General features: G+C 45.4%; 1 protein-coding gene across 2 annotated transcripts; it reads left to right on the forward strand.

Annotated features, from left to right (window-relative positions):
- Window positions 1-286: 286 nt before the first annotated feature.
- Window positions 287-17448, forward strand: ATP1B4 (ATPase Na+/K+ transporting family member beta 4). Of its 2 annotated transcripts, none has more exons than XM_075539237.1 (8): window positions 287-349; window positions 4612-4891; window positions 8694-8822; window positions 9090-9194; window positions 12533-12729; window positions 13280-13336; window positions 16464-16559; window positions 17287-17448. In XM_075539237.1, the coding sequence occupies exons 1-8, from the start codon at window positions 287-289 to the stop codon at window positions 17446-17448; spliced, it is 1089 nt and encodes a 362-aa protein (XP_075395352.1). The 2 variants fall into 2 exon arrangements, with proteins under 2 accessions (XP_075395352.1, XP_075395353.1); XM_075539238.1 differs by having other exon boundaries at window positions 4612-4879.
- The last annotated feature ends 1240 nt before the right edge of the window (window positions 17449-18688 follow it).

Genomic DNA, 18688 nt, shown 5'->3' on the forward strand with positions numbered 1-18688 from the left:
ATGGAAATGGAGGGGGTGAGTCGCTCATCCTCGTGACCCAGAACGTCACCCCCTCTCTGTAATGATGAGCTTGCTTTTCCATAAGGGCTTTCCCTTGATTCAGGGAAGGGGCCAACCAATGAGAGAGGGGCATGTTAGATTATTTTGGGGAAGGGCTCATGCCAGGAGGGTTCACTTTTACTAGGCGCCAAGTGTCCCCAGCAGCCAGTGTCTCCTGTACCAGCAGAAGTTCCAGAACTCTCACCCACTTGTCTGCCTCTGCTAAGTTTCTGCCCACTGAGCAGCCATGAGAAGGCAACTCCGCCCCAGAAGGGCGCCGACCTGTCCTTATGGTTCTCACTACAGACGCGTAAGTCTCGAGGAGCACACCATTTCGCTGCCCCTTTTTATTGGTGGGGGGTGGGGGGGCTGTGTAAGTTTGGGTGTATGACTGTTTTTCCTTGTGCTGAGCATGAATTGTGAAGTTGATGGAAACTCAAGCTTCAAGAGGGAGGAGTGGCTCCCAGCACACTGAAGTACCCCAAGTTGCTGGTGGGAAAGAAGCAGCTCTTCTTTGTGGCAAACAAAGAGAAGGGGAAGATCTCAGAGAATAAGAGGTCTTCTAAACAGTTTTGTGGGAGCACAGAATTTGAACAAAAAGTACAGAGTCTGGGATAAGGGGCTCCATTCTGATAGCAAGAAATTTAACCAAGAGAGAAGAGGAGGGAAAGAGGAAAGGAAAGATATTCCCTATCCAGCTGTCTCAGTCCCTTTGGGTGGTAGCTTCTTAGGAACCCAGCTGCTCTTTTCCCAAAGCAGAATTTCTGACCTTTAGTTACAATCATAGAATTCTTGACTGAAGAAGCTAGGAGGAGTCCTAGAGATCATCTTTCCAGAACCCTTCATTATATCAAGGAGACTTCTAGGGCTCAGAACCCAGGAGTGACTTGTAAGGTAGTGGAGGAGCCAACGTGAGAATGCAAGTCTTTTTACGTCTATCGTGTGCTCTTTTCATGGCACTGTGCAGTATGCAACTCCCCCAGGCCCCATTTTCCCCACCCATTGCCATCTTGCCTGTCACCCAAGCCTACCCAATATATCCCCCACCCCCACCACATCCCCAGAATGCATTGCATTTTTTTCTTTTTTATCCAAAAGTTTCTTTCTCTTTATTAAAATCATTTTATTGACATCCATTGTGTCAAGCACATTTGTACATTTGTTGCCATCATCATTCTCAAAGCATCCCAAAGTTTCTTAACCTTGAATTGGCTATATTCCATCCATCGTTACCACACATAACACTTGCAATATTGGTGGTGATGAGAGTGAGGCAGGGCATAGGCTGAAATCTCCCTCAGAGATAATGTATATACACAGGGATTGAAGTAAAAAATATCGACAGTCAAAAGAGGAAAATCCAAATTCTTCTCATCTCATAACAACCTAAAAAGCACCTCGCTGCGCTTTCCAGCTACAATATGGGCACTTTTTCTTTTGACACTCTCAAAGTTCCTCCCAGCTCGCCAAGTAATCACCCTCTCTGGGGCTTTTTTTAATGATTCCTCCCGTGACTTCTTTGCCATGGACTGTTTCTGAAGCATGTATACTTTCAATTGCAGTTGGCTTGGCTTTAAAGGCATCAGGGGAACTTGCTTCCGAAGGGGCATACTGGAGCAAATTAACCCGAGATTCTTCGATGCCATGTAAAATGACTGTGTGCTCATTTATCTTTAAAAATTAACCAAACGATCAAATATTTACAAAGTGCTACTCGATGCCGGGCATAAATGTATCCTTTGGGTCCTATTGTTTATATGTTTCTTTATAGGTTTATATCTATTTGAATCCTTGAAATGGAACTACCTTCTACTCTTCAAGACTCTTCCCTATTAGGGCAACATGATGCACATTTACATACACATGAGAACAGCGCCACTTTAGGAAACCGACAAAAATAGGATGTTGGGGGCGGGGGTGAGGGGATGTTCTCCATACCAAAGGATTCCCTACTGGATTTCATTAGAAGGTTGTATGCAAAGTGCATTTTCCATAGGATTAATTAAAGAACGCTATTCTGTTTTGTTTTTTAAGGAAGGCTCTTGTACAACATGAGATTCACCTGCATTTGGGCAGGGTGTGCACTGTCCGGGAAATTAACGCTGAGAAGATTCGCTCTCCTGCAATGTCAAGGGGGAGCCCTGGTGGCATCCTGGGTTATACAGTGGGCTACTAATTGAAAGGTTAGCTGTTCAAAGCAACCAGCTGCTCCATGGGAGAAAGATGGTGCTTTCTAATCCCATAAAAAGTTGCAGTCTCAGAAACCCACAAGGGCAACTCTAGCCTGTCCTAGAGGGTTGCTATGAGTCAGAATCAGCTCAATGACAGTGAGTGTTTGAGAATGGTAAGGCTTTAATGCAAGTCATCTTTCATGGAGTTATCCTGAGAGCTCGTATCTGAGGTGACAGGAGAGCACGGGAAACAAAAAGGGGAAAAAAATGAAGTTGTTTAGAAAATATAAAGAGAGTAAAGGATGAACCGTTACACTTCAAATTCTGTGCACTTCTTATTTGCAGTAGGTTCTGTGGGGGTCATGATGACTACTTCAGACTCCACATGACTGCTGGGATCTTGGTGACACTCCCTATCAGGATATTCCCAGAGTCTCAACTCAGGCTTTAAGTCAGGCAGTTTTCGGTGGCATTTGTTCTGTACACACTTGGTCCTTAGATCTGGACCTGTGGAGGTCCATCAAGGAGTTAGAAACTAGTTTATGAAGTCAAACATGTACCTAGGGTCACACACAAGTAAAGGAGATATAAGAATATATATTCACACTTTCAACAATAAGTGACAGGGTTTAGTGCAAGCCCATGTTTCAGTGAGACATCCTTGACTGTGAGAGCATCCAGTCTCTTGGGAAACACAGTCAAACACATTAGTCTGTTTCATAAATTAACTAAATCACGTCTAATTACCTGCACTCCATGTGACTGAGAAAGAAAGAAGAAAAACTCCTCGTTGTCTAGGATATTAAGGCATTGCGATCTGGAGATTGTCAACTCTATCACGAATATGCTGTGTAGTTCTGAGTAGGTTGTGTCCTTTTTCTGGGCCTCAGTTGGACAAGCAGATATGAAAGGTCCCTTTCAGTTCTGATATATGTTATATAAAGCTGTAAATGTGAACAAATGCTGAAACAGTTTGAGAATGCTTATCAAGAATGAGATAGTTGCTGAGACACAGAGTGGAGCCTGGTAATTCTGTATCCTGGATTCTGAACAACCTAGTATACTGAAGCCCCCACCAAATACAGCATTGCCAGCTGAGTGTCCTCTAAGTGGCCTTTGAGGAATCAGGCAGGCCGAGGGCGGCACAGAGCCCCTGGTCCTATCATTTGACACATCCAGCCCCAACAGGTGCAGAGGCCCTGCTGCTCTTCAGACTTGGACAGCAGAGAGAAAAGAGGGTGACTTCATTTTCTCCTGCTGCAGTGAGCCTTGGCAGACCCCCAAAAAGAGAAAAGATCCAACTCTCCAGACGGTGGCTGGGAGGCATTTGAAACACCACTAGATGTTTGAGGTTGTCTTTTCATTTCATTTGTTACATTTTCATAGACACACTCCGCGTTTACAATAACTGTGGTGATCAATTTAAAAGGATGTGCTGAGCACTTACTACATGCCTAGTTGTTGTTGTTGTTGTTTTGTTTTTTTTGCCTAGGGTGCAGGAGGAGACTAATGAAGTATCTGTTGGAGGTCCCAGCCCTTAAGGTGGTCTGTCCAATCAGCTAAAGGTAGGGAGAGTATCCAGCTAAGGCATCACTCAGGAAAGCAGCAAATTATTCTGGGAAAGGAACTCGTAAGTTTTGAGGAAGGGTACAATGGCTTGCCTTTCCTCCTGACCCGGGCTATTTTTAAATACAACTTGGGATGGTGAGGGTTGGCAGCTGAAAGTTTACTGGGTGTTTGGATGAAACCAGCTTAGACTTGTTTCCATCACGGAAACAAGTGTCTAAAATGACTCCATCCTCCAGAGTTGAACTCAACTCTGCCCTGACAGGAAAGGTAAAGTTAAGGAGGAGGTCAAGGTCCCCCCAAACCAAAACCAAAGCAAAAGAAACTCAGTGCTATCAGGTTGATTCAGACTCAGAGAGACCTTCTCAGACAGTAGAGCTGTGCCTGTGGGTTGCTGAGGTTATAGTCTTTATGGGAACAGAACTTTCCTTTTCCTCCTATGGAGTAGCTGGTGGGTTTTGAACTTCTGACCTTGCAGTTAGCCGCTCTAAGGGTAACCCTCTACACCACCAGGGTCCCTTGGTCAAGGTCCCAGGACAGGGGAATGACATGAGCAGTCCTGGGGAAAGAGAAGAGCCCAAATGCCAAAGCAGAGAATAAACAGTGTGCTTCTGCGGAACAAAAATTAGGGCAAAATAGGTCATAAAAAGGAGATGGCCCCCAAAAGAACAAAGGGAAGGAACGCCTGCTTCTGTAACAATGGGTATTTTGGGGGGAAGTAGAAATTGGTACCATGTCCAAATACTGAGTCTGTTTCCATTGATGTTGTGGCTGCTGGGGCGGTTCCATGGGGAAGAGTTCTCAAAAAGAAGGTTGTGATTTGTCACTATTCCAGGATGACCAAGATGAAGTGAACCAGAACTACTTGGCAGATGAAGAGGAGGAAGCAGAGGAAGAAGCTCAGACAATGGGAGTACCCAATTTGGAAGAGGAGGAGGAGGAGGAAGAGGATTTGGTGGAGGAGGAGGAAGAGAAAGATGAGGAGCAAAATGAGGAAGAAGAGGATCAGGGACAGCCAATGGACAACACCTGGTGGCAGAAATTGCAGCTCATAAATGAATACCTGTGGGATCCAGAACAAAGAAGGTCTCTGGCCCGAACAGGTCAGAGTTGGAGTAAGTCCCAGTTGTCCCAATGACCCAGTCGGTGTCCTTTGCTTTTGGCTCAGTGTCCAGGGTCCCTTTATCATAAGCTGGATGGGCTTGTCTGTAAACTTCTCTTAGAACTTCCTCTAAAGGGACTAGTGCCTAGGGACATGCCATCACTCTGGGCTGATCCCATCAGAACGAACTTGAAGAGAGTGCTTAGATTGGATCATGTGGCTGAAATCCACTGGACTCAACATAGGTTATGGAATGTATTGAGTTGGCAAAGCGAAGAATTTATGTTAAGACCCAGCCCCAGTACCTTGGACCCATCATGTATCCTACTTGAGCCTCAATTTCCTCACCTGCCAAATGAGGGGAAATAATATCTGTCTTGCCTTTCTCACGGGATTAGTGTGAGGCTCCAACAAGATGATAACAATCATCAAGTTGCAAGTACTATGCGGACGACTATTTCTAGGACATGAGATTCTGGTCTCTGTCTACCTAGCCAAGGATTTACAGAGCCCCATCACTTCACCTGCTAATGGCAATAATGGAGAGTCAGGAGACCCACCCTTGGCCCCAGCTCTGTGGGTGCTTCTCTGTTCTGTTGGGGAGAAAACAGAATTTAATTTAAGGGGATCATCGATAGAGACGAAGGCGGAGACTCCCATTGTTTGACCAGTGGCAGAATGCTGTTCCTTCGTATTTCCTCTTTGTCATACATGCTGTCACCACTTTTCTGTCACAGCTTCCCAAGAACTCAATCCCAGGGTTCTGCACACCTTTTATAAACGACAAATGTGGAGCCTTTCTCCTCAGGAGAGTTAGCCTGTGCTAGAATTTACACTTGCCCCACACTCGGCATAGTCCCAAAGGAGAGCAGCTGCTGGTTGGGCAGTTAATCTGCAGGGGATAAAAAAGAAAAAGAGAGAGGGCATTATGGATGAAATAAGAGTCAACTGAGTGCCAAGGGTCTAAAAGTTGATGGTTGAGCCTTTTCAAGGTCGCTTTGGCGGAGGACTCTGTCCCTCGTGATTTATGTTCCTAATTTGGCTCGGTTAGGGTGAAAGAGCCAGGCCAGCTTCCTGGAATTAGGAAGAGCAGGTGTTGGGCTCTAACCAACACCCACCTCCCTTCCCTCCTTCTCAGTTCCCAGACCCACCCCTGCCCATCCCTCTTACTTGCAAGTGGAACAAATGTACCATTCAAGGGACATTCCGCCATTCTGGAAGCTGCAGACAAATGTTAGACACCTATTGGGGCTTGCAAGTAGAGGCAGCTGTTTTTCCCTTGCCTAAAGATGACTAGACAAACCAGGCCTGCTGAAAATGCAAATGTGACTGTGAAAGGGTAAACTATATGTTAACCCCTAAACAGCGAGTCATTTGGAATTTTACCAGATGAGTGGAGGTGATCTGAATTGCTCCTGTGGAAGACAATAAGTATCCAGGAAGAATATGGCAGTAGGCACAGTGAGCAGTAGCCCATGAACATGCCACTGGGTAATAAGTCTAAGGAGAGCCCAGGAAGCTTCTTCTGTTGGGTTGTCCCTAGACAAAGGGAAAAAAGTGATGTCAGCGCCTAGTCTGCCAAGGACCTACATTTCTGCCCCTTTGCCTGAGAGCTAGTTGCCCATTTGGTCACTGTACTGTAACCCTGTCGTAACTTGGACATCAATGTAGCCAACAAATTTCCCCAGCCAGTTACTATACTCCGGGCTTTCCCTTTGGCAGTTGGGCAGCCCCTCTTTTTAGGACCTCTATGTTATTTCACTGACAAGAATCACATGAGCCAGTGATATTATTATCCCCACTTTACAGATGCAGAAACTGAGGTTTAGAACAAGGAGTGTCTCTAAGGTCACACAGATAATAAGTGGAAGCACTGGGATTTTCCAATCCAAGTTGGATGACCACGGAAGCTCATTCTCTTACTAGGACACGAGATGGGCTGGGGTGCTTTGGTGGGAGTGGTGAAGAATCAGGAGCATTGGTACCTAGATGTCTATTCAAGGCCAGGTTGGATATTGCAGGAAAGAACCTTGGATGTCCTATGAGATGGAACCAAATACAACTTGGATCTCTGGAACAGACAGGGTGGGAGGGATCCGCGGGTTCAGATGGAGACAGTGTAGGATTTTGCCTGGGGGTTGGCTGGGGTGGTGAATCCTTCACAGGTTCCAGGGCGCTCCTTCCTGGGTGCAGGGACTCGCTGTTAGTGCCATTCTCCCAGCCAGTTTTCTGGCTGCACATCCTGAGCAAGAGGGAGCTGTCTCCAAGTAATCCTATCCATATTCCCTTGTTTTCCTTTCACTCATGAAACGGAACCTTCCAGCCCCTCAAGATGGCTCCAGCTGTTGCTTCATTCTCAGGATGGGCAGGAGGGAGGAGGAATGTAGGAGGAGGGACAGGAGCATTCGGATAGCCAGTGGAAAGTAGCCAAGTATCATAGGCATGCAGGCGCTGCTGTTTCTTCTCTAGGGACTCCACTGGATCAATATGTTGGTGGTTCAGCTCCGCCTTAGTTCATCTGCTAAAAAAGCAAAGGGCCAGTTCCATTTCCAGGTGGATTACTAAGCATTTCTCCCCCTCCTTCCCCAACTTCATGTCTGGTGAATTTTATTTGGTTCATGGTTCAGTGAAAAATATTTAGATTCAGTTTGGGCAACAGCAATGTTATGCGGTTTGTTTGAGATTCTAGTTCAAATCTGCAGTTCACTGATGTGAGCCGGAGCCTGGTATGGTTGCCTGACAGGGCCCCAAGGAGTATTTGAAAGGAACGACTCAGAAGACATCTCAGACACACTCACCTCACTTGGTACTGGTTAATCCTGGAGAGCCACACAACCTTGTTTCTGAACCTATATCAATACCAGTACTACTAACAATAATACCAGGAGCAATGACTTCCACTGAGAAACCGCAGACTGTGCCCGGCTCTATGCTTTGCTGCACCTGTGCATTATCCAGCCGTAGGATGAAAGTGCTATTGTTGCCCCCATTTTGTAGTTGAGGACGTGAAGACCCAGAGAGGAGCACGGAAAGGCCGAGATTAGAAAACCGGAATTGCAGGTCTTGTGGAACATACCGATAACCATATGAAAAGGTGCTGACCCTATATCCATTTAACCTGTGAGGAATCCAAGGTCGAGGAAGATTCCGTAACCCACGCAGGCCTGCTCCATTGACTCTTTCTCCTCCCTGCCCCGTGGTGTGCTAGCATCCTTTGAAAAAAGCAGTACCACTTCAATCTGGTGGACGATGAAAAAGGTGTGGAATCAGTAGGGACGCATTTCATTCTGCCTTGATTAGAAGGAAGTCCAGTGGAAATTAAGAGAAAGTTTGAATTATACACCGAATGAAGAGAAACATTTTCCCCCTCCCTTGTAAATACATCTAATCATCTGGACCACGTGGCTAGGGTTCTTCAGGGCATCTGCTTTAATGAAGAGTGAAGAACGATTTGAACTTAGGACATCAACTAGTGCCCAGAGGATTCATAAGCAGTTTGCCTTCAGTAATACTTTAAATGTCACTCCCCTGTCATCTTAGTCATGGTCCTCATTTGCTCAGCAAGCCCTTCCACCGGAGATACTGTAAAAGGAAACTGCAGTTAGACCCCTGACACAATCCTCACCAGTTCCACATAGGTGAAATTGGAATGAGCAAGGGCATACTGAATCTGGGGAGTAATATTTACCCATGCCTCCCCCCAAAAAAACAGTCATCTCACGTATTTGGGTTGGTGCATGAATTCAAGTGCTAGGGTGGGAGAGGCGGGGCTTGCTGGCAAACAAAGACCACTGTCATCTATGGTTGCTCTGCAGGCCTCATCTTGATCCTTTACTTCCTCTTCTATGCCTCTCTGGCTGCTGTGATAACCGTCTGCATTTATACGCTCCTTCTGGCCATCAGTCCTTATCTGCCGACCTTCAGTGAGAGGGTGAAGCCTCCTGGTGAGTGCCCAGATGTTCTGCATTGTCTGAACTCCCTGGACAGAATATCTGCTTGCACAGCATGTTCAACCTCAATTAACTTTTGCTCTTCCCAGTAATGACTTAGGGATTCAATTATTAAGAGTAAAAGTAAAACAGTACTTGGCATATTATGGTCCTTTTCATTTTGATTGCCTTGGGGGTGGGGGATGGTTTCATGGGAAGTGATACCAAAAAAAAATCACCCCAAGAATGGGTTAATATATCCAAGCCTGTTTTCGTTGCCAGGAGTTATGATCAGACCCTTCGCCCATAGCCTAAACTTCAACTTCAACGTTTCTGAACCTGACACTTGGCAGCATTATGTGATTAGCCTAAATGGTTTTCTCCAGGGTAAGTGCCGCCGATTGATGGGAAGCTTCTTTGAAAGGGGATCAAAGGGAATTCAAAACTCACTTGGCCCAGAAGTCCTACCCAGACGATCATGGTCTTCCTTTACCTTGCAGCCCCTTAGCACTTGTAGATACAATAGGAACTGCTAGGAAACAAGCCAATTCAGTATGACTATACTAGGTTCTTTCAGGAGCCCTGATGGAGTCGTGGGTTTGTGTTGGGCTGCTAACCAGAGTCCGAAGCTCTTCCACTCCACCAGCTATTCCAAGAGAGAAAGATAAGGCCATCTGCTCCCATAAAGTTAGAGTCTCAGAAACCCACAGGAGCAGTTCCACTCTATTCTATAGAGTCGCAAGGAGTTGGAAAACAATTTGATGGCAGGAAGGAGGGTTTTGTTTTTGTTTTTTTGAAGGTTTTCATCTCCAGCACCATCAGATACTGTTTCAGGAGTAAATGAATAGCTTTGTGGAAGGTTTCCGCTTGGTGAAAATTGAGGTAAGAGCTTACCTACTGCCTTTTAGTCAATTCCAATTTGCACTGACCCTATAGGACAGAGTAGAACTGCTCCCTAGGAGTTTCTGAGGTGTCAACCTTTAAAGGAGCAGACAGCCTCCTCTTTCTCCCTCACAGGGACTACTGAGTTAAAATCGCCAACCTTTCTGTTAGCAGCTGACTGCTTAACCCACTGCATCATTAGGGTTCCTTGACAGTAGTTGAAGTAAGCTAAAGCCCGTGCAGCTGGCTTCTATATTTAGCCAGCTAACAAGCAGAAGCCCTGGTGGGTTGTAGCATTGAGGCAACTATGAGGGGGACCATCCAAAAGTTTATGGAGCAATTCCACTCTCTTTCACTTCCTTTTTTTCCCTCATGAACTGTCTAGTGCTTACCCGACAGCACCACCAGGGATCCATGAATTGGGAGGACAGCAGTCTCCTATCATGTGCCAGAAAGTGTCACATCAATGTGGATATGAATGCCATTTACCTGCAACCCTTGGCAGTACACTCTACAGCCCCTTTTAACAAATGGGAGGAGTTGAGGCTCGGAGAGGACAAGTAACTTGATCAATTGCACAGCAACACAACTAGTATGTCCAAACTCCTGACACTTTTGCTACTCAAAGTGTGAACCAGGGACGAACAGTATGAGCACTGCCTAGACTGGAGCTGTTATAAATGCAAAATCTCAGGCCTTGATCCAGAACTATTGAATCAAGATCTGCATTTCCACGAGATCCACAGTGATGTGCAGGCACCCTGAAGCTGGACTCACTGCCGGTGTCACTGAGCTGGAAATTCAGGGGCAGTTCTACCCTGCCCTATAGGGTTGCTGGGAGTTGGAATCGACTTGATGGCAGGAACTCCTGCCATATGACCTGGGGTTAGAAATTCAACCCTGGTGTTGTTTGGCGATTACAAGTTGGGCTGCCAATCTCAAAGTCAGCAGTTCAAAACTACCAGTTACTCCTCAGGAGAAAGGTGAAGCTTTCTACGCTCATAAAAAGCCACAGTCTTGGAAACCCACAGGGGAGATTCTACTCTGTCCTATAGGGTGAATATGAGGAGCCCTGGTGGTTTGTGGTTAGGAGTTCGGCTGCAATCCAATGAGTCAGCAGTTCAAAACCACCAGCAACTCCTCAGGAGAAAGACTGGGCTTTCTACTCCTATCAACAGTTACAGTCTTGAAAGCCCACAGGGGTCACTATGATTTGGTATTCAGTTGATGTCAATGAGAGATAGGGTCACTATGAATGGACTTGATGACAGTGAGTTACGAATAACGCCTACTGTTATTTGAGTCCCGGAATCAGCACCTGTTAAAACAAGGAGGCTAGAATCTTTCTGGGTTCAGATAGCTCTATTTGTACCAAAAAAAAAAAAGAAAGAGAGAGAAAAAAAAGAATGTTTGGGACATCATTGCCCACCCAATGTTTTCTTTTGAACTATGTGTGGATGAATACCAATAGATGGAGAAGCTAGGAGATGGAGAAATACCAATTATGACCTAATGTGGGAAGGAGCATTTAGGAAAAGCATTGGGATTTTAGCTCCCTCCCATATATAGCTAATATATCCTGCTAAAAAGCAACACGCCTCTAAAATAGACATCCCAGAATATCAGTTTCATTCCTAGGAAAATTGAGATTTTACGATAAGGGTGATGCCCGTGTCACATTATTTTTAATGGGAATACCTCAAGAGAAACAGCGAGTGCATGATTCTATCTATTTAGAAAGTTATAATGTGAGCATACTTCTTGTTCTAAAATGAAAATATTACAACAAAATCTTTAACTGAGTGTAGTTTTTGCCAAAGGACAAATAAAAGCATAGTCCCAACTGAGATAGATTTCAAATTCCCTGTTGCCTCCATATCAAACCCAAGCCTCAACCTGCCTAAGGGAGGATCCAGCAGCAGTGTGTTTGAGGGCTGGCTTCTAGTGGATCATAAGTGGACAATCGCCTCTGAAAGACTGAGCTACTTGAAACATGAACACGTGGAGGTTAGGGTCCAACTGCGCCCCATCACTTAGATCCAAATTGGAAATACTGAGGTAATGTCCAAAGCCCTGTTCTGCAGCACCTGGTAACCAAAAGTGTCAGTTGACAGTCACTTTTAGCTCCCTTCTTGATGTATGTACCCTGGGCACATGTGAAAGGACACTAGCCCTGGGTGCTTCATGGCTCAGCGTAGACAATTTCACTCCCTCACTCTCTCAGTGAAGAAGAGCCAGGGCTTGTTGTGGGCTCTGTCTTTCAACTTCAGTTTCTACTTTGCAGTGCTCCCTCTCTAAGGAATGAGGAGCTGGCTTCTCTCCTCCTTGGCCCTCTGTCTCCCATTCAACAGCTCACATGTCCCCCACTCTCATATCAAGTGCTTCACATTGACCTCGAAGGGAGCTGGGTCCTAGGCTGAACTTAAGTTGGACCCCCTTTATGTATACCATGCCTCGGCGGGATTTGGTTCATCTCCCCAAATCTACCCTCTATGTGCCGATTCCTCTCTCATAAGTCACAAGGTTTATTATATCTAAAAAAGAAATCATGGAAAAAGTAGCAGGCATTGAACAAATGTCCCAGAAACGAATATCCAGATGTTCTGAGAGAATGAGAAACAGGGGGGAAGCAAGGGTGACTCACCAAGAAGGGTTTCTGGAGGGATGCTGTTTATGAAGGGTCTTGGGTACCTGACCCCAGGGATCAGTATGGGCTGGATGGGCTAGCAGAGGTATGCGAGAAAGCAGGAGAGAGGAAGCCTTACAGGGAAGACTTCTGGAAACACACCTGTCCTCTGTAGTACCTATCTAACATGACCCTTTGGCACTCCCACACACTCTAGGCTATAATGACAGTCTTCAAGAGGAAATGAATGTAGACTGTCCACCAGGGCAGTACTTCCTCCAAGATGGCAATGAAGATGAAGACAAGAAAGCCTGCCAATTTAAACGGTCATTTCTGAAGAACTGCTCTGGTCTTGAGGACCCTACTTTTGGCTACTCTACCGGTCAGCCCTGCATCCTTTTAAAGATGAACCGGGTACAGTACCCCTTGATCCTCTGATGGTGAGACGTGGGGGGCAGGGCTGAATAGGAGGGTTCTGGCCACTCTTTTCCTGTTGGACTCTCTTTACACACCGCAGGCATGGCCATTTTTACCAACAGAAATGCAAACAACCAGACAAAGCTAGCAAGCAGTAATCACCTCTTCTCCCTGCACACAGTTGTGAGTGGGAGCCGGGGATGTTTTCCTAGTCTAAAATAGGTCATTTCCTTTTCTCCTGCTATGCCTTACCAGGCATGGCCCTCTTGAAATCAGAAAGTTGTCTCCATCTTTAGAAACATCTCGTAGCAGTTTCTACTGTGAATGCATGGATGTTCTGACAGCAAACAGGAGGAAGCTGGGTTCACAGCTCTGAGGCTCTTTTGCAGTTTCTGCTTTTTGTTAACACTTTGGAGGGGAGCAAAATAGACAAAGCCCACGCCTGAGAAAGGATGACTCAAGGGGGATTTAGGAAAAAACCACTTGTACTGTCAAACGTTTGTGTTTTGTTTTGTTTTTTTAACAAACACTGTTTTTCTTTTGATAGATTGTAGGCTTTCGTCCTGAGCTTGGAGATCCTGTGAAGGTTTCCTGCAAAGTTCAGGTACAGTGGCTTTGGGGAGTAAGCACAGTTAGCACAACTGTTTTCTTGCAAATACGCTACACAAGACTGGTGGACTGGACGTTAAAGAACGGGTTAATCTTATTAACTAGACTTCCCTTTTAGTGCCATTAGGCATCCTTATTTCCATAAAGTAGTGTGTGTGTGTGTGTGTGTGTGTGTTATGATTTATACCTGTGAAGGCCAAAGACTGAGCCTCGGCTAAGGTTCACAGCCAAGCACAACAGCATGCCAAGTCATTAGTTGTGATTCTGTTTACACTTTCGCTTTTAGCTCTAATGACTTGTTTCTTTGAACTGAACAAATGGCTGTCACTTGAGTTATTAGTCCCTGCTTTTAAAATGGAATTTGCTGCAATGACCAGTGGCCCTGGGTGTTGCAATAACAGAAGACTACAACAGAAATACAAACAGAACTTCATTAATATGCTAATGAACTGTCCTTGGAGGGACCATTAACTCCTAGCTCATCTGCGCCAATTAGCTCCTTTGTAGGAAAACCCCCTAAATCTTGGGTTTGCTTCTTAAATGGGCAGTAACTGTCAACTCACAGGTGCAGTGAAACCATGTCCTATAGGTCACTATAGGCAGCATCGACTCAATGGCAGTGAGTTTAGGTGTTTTATTTTTTGAGCCTTCTCCTGTGTGAGCTGATGTCATCACAGCGGTCCTGCACATGTGTGAGGCCAGGTAAAGCCATTGCCAATAGCAGAAATACAGCTCACAACTCCAGTCCTCAGAGGGGCAGATCAGAAGAGAGCCAAAGGAGGCATTTAGTCAGTCAGTTTTTCACATTCAGCAACTAGTTAGTGGTCGCTTATTATATGCCAAGGGGGTTCAAAGATCAAGAGGACCTGATCACTGGCATCAAGAAAATCAAGCCAAACAGAAAGAAAGAAAATCCAGCATTACGATGAAATGTGCCATGCAAAGGGCAATGTGGGCAGTGAGGAGGGACAGATCAGTTCTGCCTGGGAGGTGGGGATGCTCAGGATGAATTCTGCCAGGTTGATGTGCCAGGTGGAGATAATAGGAAGGGCATTCATTTGGCTTCCATGTCTATATATGACACACATGTGAGATGTGACTGCAAACTGGTGGAGTGGATTCCATAGGTCACACACACACACACACACACACACACACACAGAAATGCTGTTGCTTTTTAGACGATATAAACAAAGTATAAAGACCAACTCAGTCTGTGATTGGCGTATTAATTGGCTAGAATCCTGCAAGCACTTCCCTAATGGAAGCTATTCATTTATCAACTTACATCAAACCTTGCTGAGAACTGTTGGTGATTTTTTTTAAAAAGAAATATTAAGAGTTTCTTAGATGATGTGTGGATTACATGCCAATAACACTGTTTTTTAGAAGATGAAAAGCAATATTAAGAGTCTATAAAAAGGAGCCCTGATGGTGCAGTGGGTCACACAATGAGCTAATTGCTGCAGGGGGAACAGTGGGAACCCACCAGTTGCTCCCAGGGAGAATGGATGAGGCTGTGCAGCCTTGGAAACCCACTGGGGCCCTTCCACAGTCCATTGCTATGAGAGGGAATCCATTCGATGGCAGTGGGTTTGGTTCTGGTAGGTGATTCCACAACAATAAACATGTGTCAAATTCACACCCCGCTATGGAAATCAAGTGCAGGAAGACATAAACTGAAAAAAACCTGCAAGCTAACAAAAAGCCTCACTGTTGAGCAGTAATTTCCGACTCACAGCAACCCTACTGGACAGAGTGGAACTGCCCCTTTGGCTTTCTGAGGCTGCAAATGTTTGTGGGTGTAAAAAGCCTCTTCTTTCTAGTGAAGAGTGACTTGTGAATTTGAACTGCAGACCTTGCAATGAACAGTTCAACGTGTAACCCACTACTACACCAGGGTCCCTGTAGGAGGAGACAATTCTAGAATAAATGGAGAGAACAGTTTATTCTAGGAAGGATTAAAGCATATTGGCAGAAGATATCACATTATCCTATTGAATAATTTGCCAGTAAAAACAACAAAACACACTACCATTGAGTCTAGTCCAACTAATATGGACACTATAAGAGAGAATAAAACTGACCCTGGGTATTTCTGAGGCTATACATCTCTATGGAGAAGAAGGGCTTTTTTCTCCCATGGAGCAACTGGTAGTTTTGAACTGCTGGAGCCTAAGGTGTAACTCACTATGCCACCAGAATTCCACAATTTGCTATCAGTGACGCACTATTTGTCCCTATTAACATCCCCAAACAAAAATCAAACCTATTGGCGCTGAGTCGATTCAGACTCACGGTGATGCCATGTGCTACAGATTAGAACTGTTCCATACAGTTTTAAATGACTGTGATCTTAACAGAAGCAGATCACCTGGCCTTTCCTCTGCAGTACTGCCGGGTAGGGTTTGAACTTCCAAGCTCTCAGTTAGAAATCGAGCACAAAACCATTTGCCCCACCTAAGACCCCTATTATTTAGGACAAGGCTAATACGCATGGGCAGAAAGGTCAGTCTCTTGCCTGATCTCGTGAATTAAGAGGAGACTGTTGACTTTCATCCTTTCTGTTACTGAACTCCCTGTCCCCTATGCTTCTGTCTCTACAAACTGAAATTGATGGTCACAGAGAATAAGGTCAGAGACATGGGTTTAGGTGAGCTGGCAGCAGTGAATGGCCCTGGACAGCAGGTCCCTGTGCACCTGGTATGCAGTGAGCAAGTTGCGGAGATTTATTAAGCTTGCCCCAGGTTATAGTTGCCTCACCTACAGAGTCCAAGATGGAGGGCCAGGACTAGCTTGAGTCCTCACAGAGGTGCTGGAAGGGTGGGCGCCCTTTAGGGAGAGAGAATTAGGGACTATAAGCCCTGGGAAACTTTTTGTCTGAGCCCTTCAAGGAGACAGCCTAGAGCCACCCTGAACACCTTTGACCTCCTTTCTATTCTTCACCATTAAGAGCCATCCCACAATCTCCCCTGAAAATGCTCCTCTGAGGACAGGGAGGGGCAAACTGGGCTCTATCCTGCTCTCAGGATCTTTGTAGGCCACAGAGTACTTTCATCTGTGGCACAGATTCCAACCAACTCAGTGAACCAATATCCCACTTATCCTTGTTTTTCTTACAGAGAGGGGATGAAAATGACATCCGATCCATCAATTACTACCCAGAGTCGGCTTCTTTTGACCTCCGCTACTACCCTTACTATGGCAAGCTGACTCATGTAAGCCTGTGTGTCCCCCTCAGTCATCATGTAAGTCTGTATTCCTTCCATGCTGGCAGTCAGCCGGTGCTCAGAGACAACAGGAAGGTTCTAGGACCTATGGGAATTAGGAAGCAGCAAAGAATAACAAAGGAGTGAATGGCCTTCTGGCTATGACCAGGGGCTCCTTCTACCTCTTTACTACAACAGTCTCTTATTCCCCAGTTTTAAAGAATCTTAAGAGAGGGTCTGGCTGTAATGCCTTCAATTTACAGGTAGGGAAATTGAGGCTCAACGAGAGGAATGACTTGCCCTTGATCACATAACTAATTAATGGGAGAACGGACTACTGGCCTGATACTCAGTTATGCCCAAATCTCCTCACTATCATATTTCTTTCATTTGGAACCTTGGGGCAGTAAGGGATTCATCTCCAGCACAGAGAGTCGATCAATACCCGTTCTGGCTTGCTTCATGGTCTGATAACCAGAAAATCATATCACGCTGAATCAGAATTAGGTTTCCCTACAGTAACTTATAACGTGTACTTTCTTGGATTTCAGAGCTAGAGAGAGCATGCCAGTTGCTTAGCCATTTGTGACTTGGCATCGAGGTATTTATTCAGATCCCTTTGTGGGCATTAAACTATCTTGTACTGACTGGTCAATTGGATCCATCCTCCCCTCTCCTCCCCTCCCTGCCTTCCCACCCTCCCCACACTTAGAATCTATTGTTCTTCTACCTACAGGTTAACTACACTTCCCCCCTGGTGGCAATGCATTTTACTGATGTGGTGAAGAACCAAGCTGTGCCCGTGCAGTGCCAGCTGAAGGGCAAAAGCATTATAAATGATGTCATCAATGATCGTTTTATGGGAAGGGTGATTTTTACCCTGAACATAGAAACCTAAGGACTTTAGGGGCCCAGTTTTACCAGTTCTCTCTCTCTCTCTCTCTCTCTCTCTCTCTCTCTCTCTCTCTCTCTCTCTCTCTCTCTCTCTCCCTCTCTTTTCTTTTTTTTCATGTTATCCCTGATAGCACCTCAATTTGTTTTTCCTCAATCAGGACACAGCCAGATGGAAACCTAAGACAACATATCGTCATCCCTTGCTTTTTGCCATGTGTGAAAAATGGCATTATGAGTGCTGCTTGATTTTATTTCAAGGTAGTCTCTCCTGATGACAGATTATATTCATTTCCTTTCCCTGCACTTAAAAGGAAAACCCACTCTTGCTGCTCGACTTCTCACTGTAGTGTCAACATAAGCACTGAAATTTTCACAAGCGTCTGGAAGATGTTTCTTGTTTTCAGAGGTTAGATCCCTCACCACCAATTGATCCTGTACCTCTTTTTAAATGAGGTTCAATAAGACTAACACAGACTATACAGAGGGCCATCGTACCTAGGGAACTCTATACACAGGTGGGTTTGAGAAACTCTCCACCTGACTCCAAAGATTTGAGTCTTCCCACAGGGAGCTTACCAAACTGACACCCGATCCATCAATTACTAAAACTGGGTTATCTTCAAATGGGACAGAACTCAGTGCTCTCTGGAGACTGTTCTAGCATAGAAATGAAAACATTCTCTGACTATTGCACTGCTCTTGGGGAGAACACCAATCCTAAGGATGTGATTGGTGAATTTGAGTCGTTGCTCTAGAATGCCACCATCCAAAAGCAAACATCTCTGTAAGACAGATTTGCCTCAGCTTCAGACTGAGACACAAGAAAGCATATTTCCGCCAGCTAATTCTTCTTGGACTATGTGACCGTTAAGTGTGATGTCTGTCAGACCATCAGGGATGGGCATATTGACTCCCAACTATAATGTGGGGGGGAGGGGCGGTTAAAATCAGGGTCTGCCCATGAACACATTGCAAGACAGAAAGCTTCTGTCAGACTACCCACATCCAACACGGATGAGCTAGTTTTTCCTTTTCCTTAAAAAATGATTTGAGACAAATGCTTATCCAGGTTGTAGATCAGCCAGGTTGTTTTGGTCATGTGACCATGCCACTGCTTCTTATCACCTCCACTAGGGGGAGGGCTGGGACAAAGAGAAAAGGCCCGCGTCACAGACAAGCTTAAATGCCACCTAGAAACAAGCAAGAGCCTGAGTTCCCACTACAGTGTTGATGTCCTCAGGACT

This window comes from Tenrec ecaudatus, chromosome X, assembly GCF_050624435.1.
Source record: "Tenrec ecaudatus isolate mTenEca1 chromosome X, mTenEca1.hap1, whole genome shotgun sequence".
NCBI classification, from domain to species: domain Eukaryota; kingdom Metazoa; phylum Chordata; class Mammalia; order Afrosoricida; family Tenrecidae; genus Tenrec; species Tenrec ecaudatus.

Coding starts and splice junctions, on each gene's coding strand:
- ATP1B4 (XM_075539237.1), top strand. CDS start 287: ATGAGAAGGCAACTCCGCCCCAGAAGGGCGCCGACCTGTCCTTATGGT. Junction 13,337..16,463: donor AGGTTTCCTGCAAAGTTCAG/GTACAGTGGCTT, acceptor TTTTTCTTACAG/AGAGGGGATGAAAATGACAT. Junction 16,560..17,286: donor ACTATGGCAAGCTGACTCAT/GTAAGCCTGTGT, acceptor TTCTACCTACAG/GTTAACTACACTTCCCCCCT.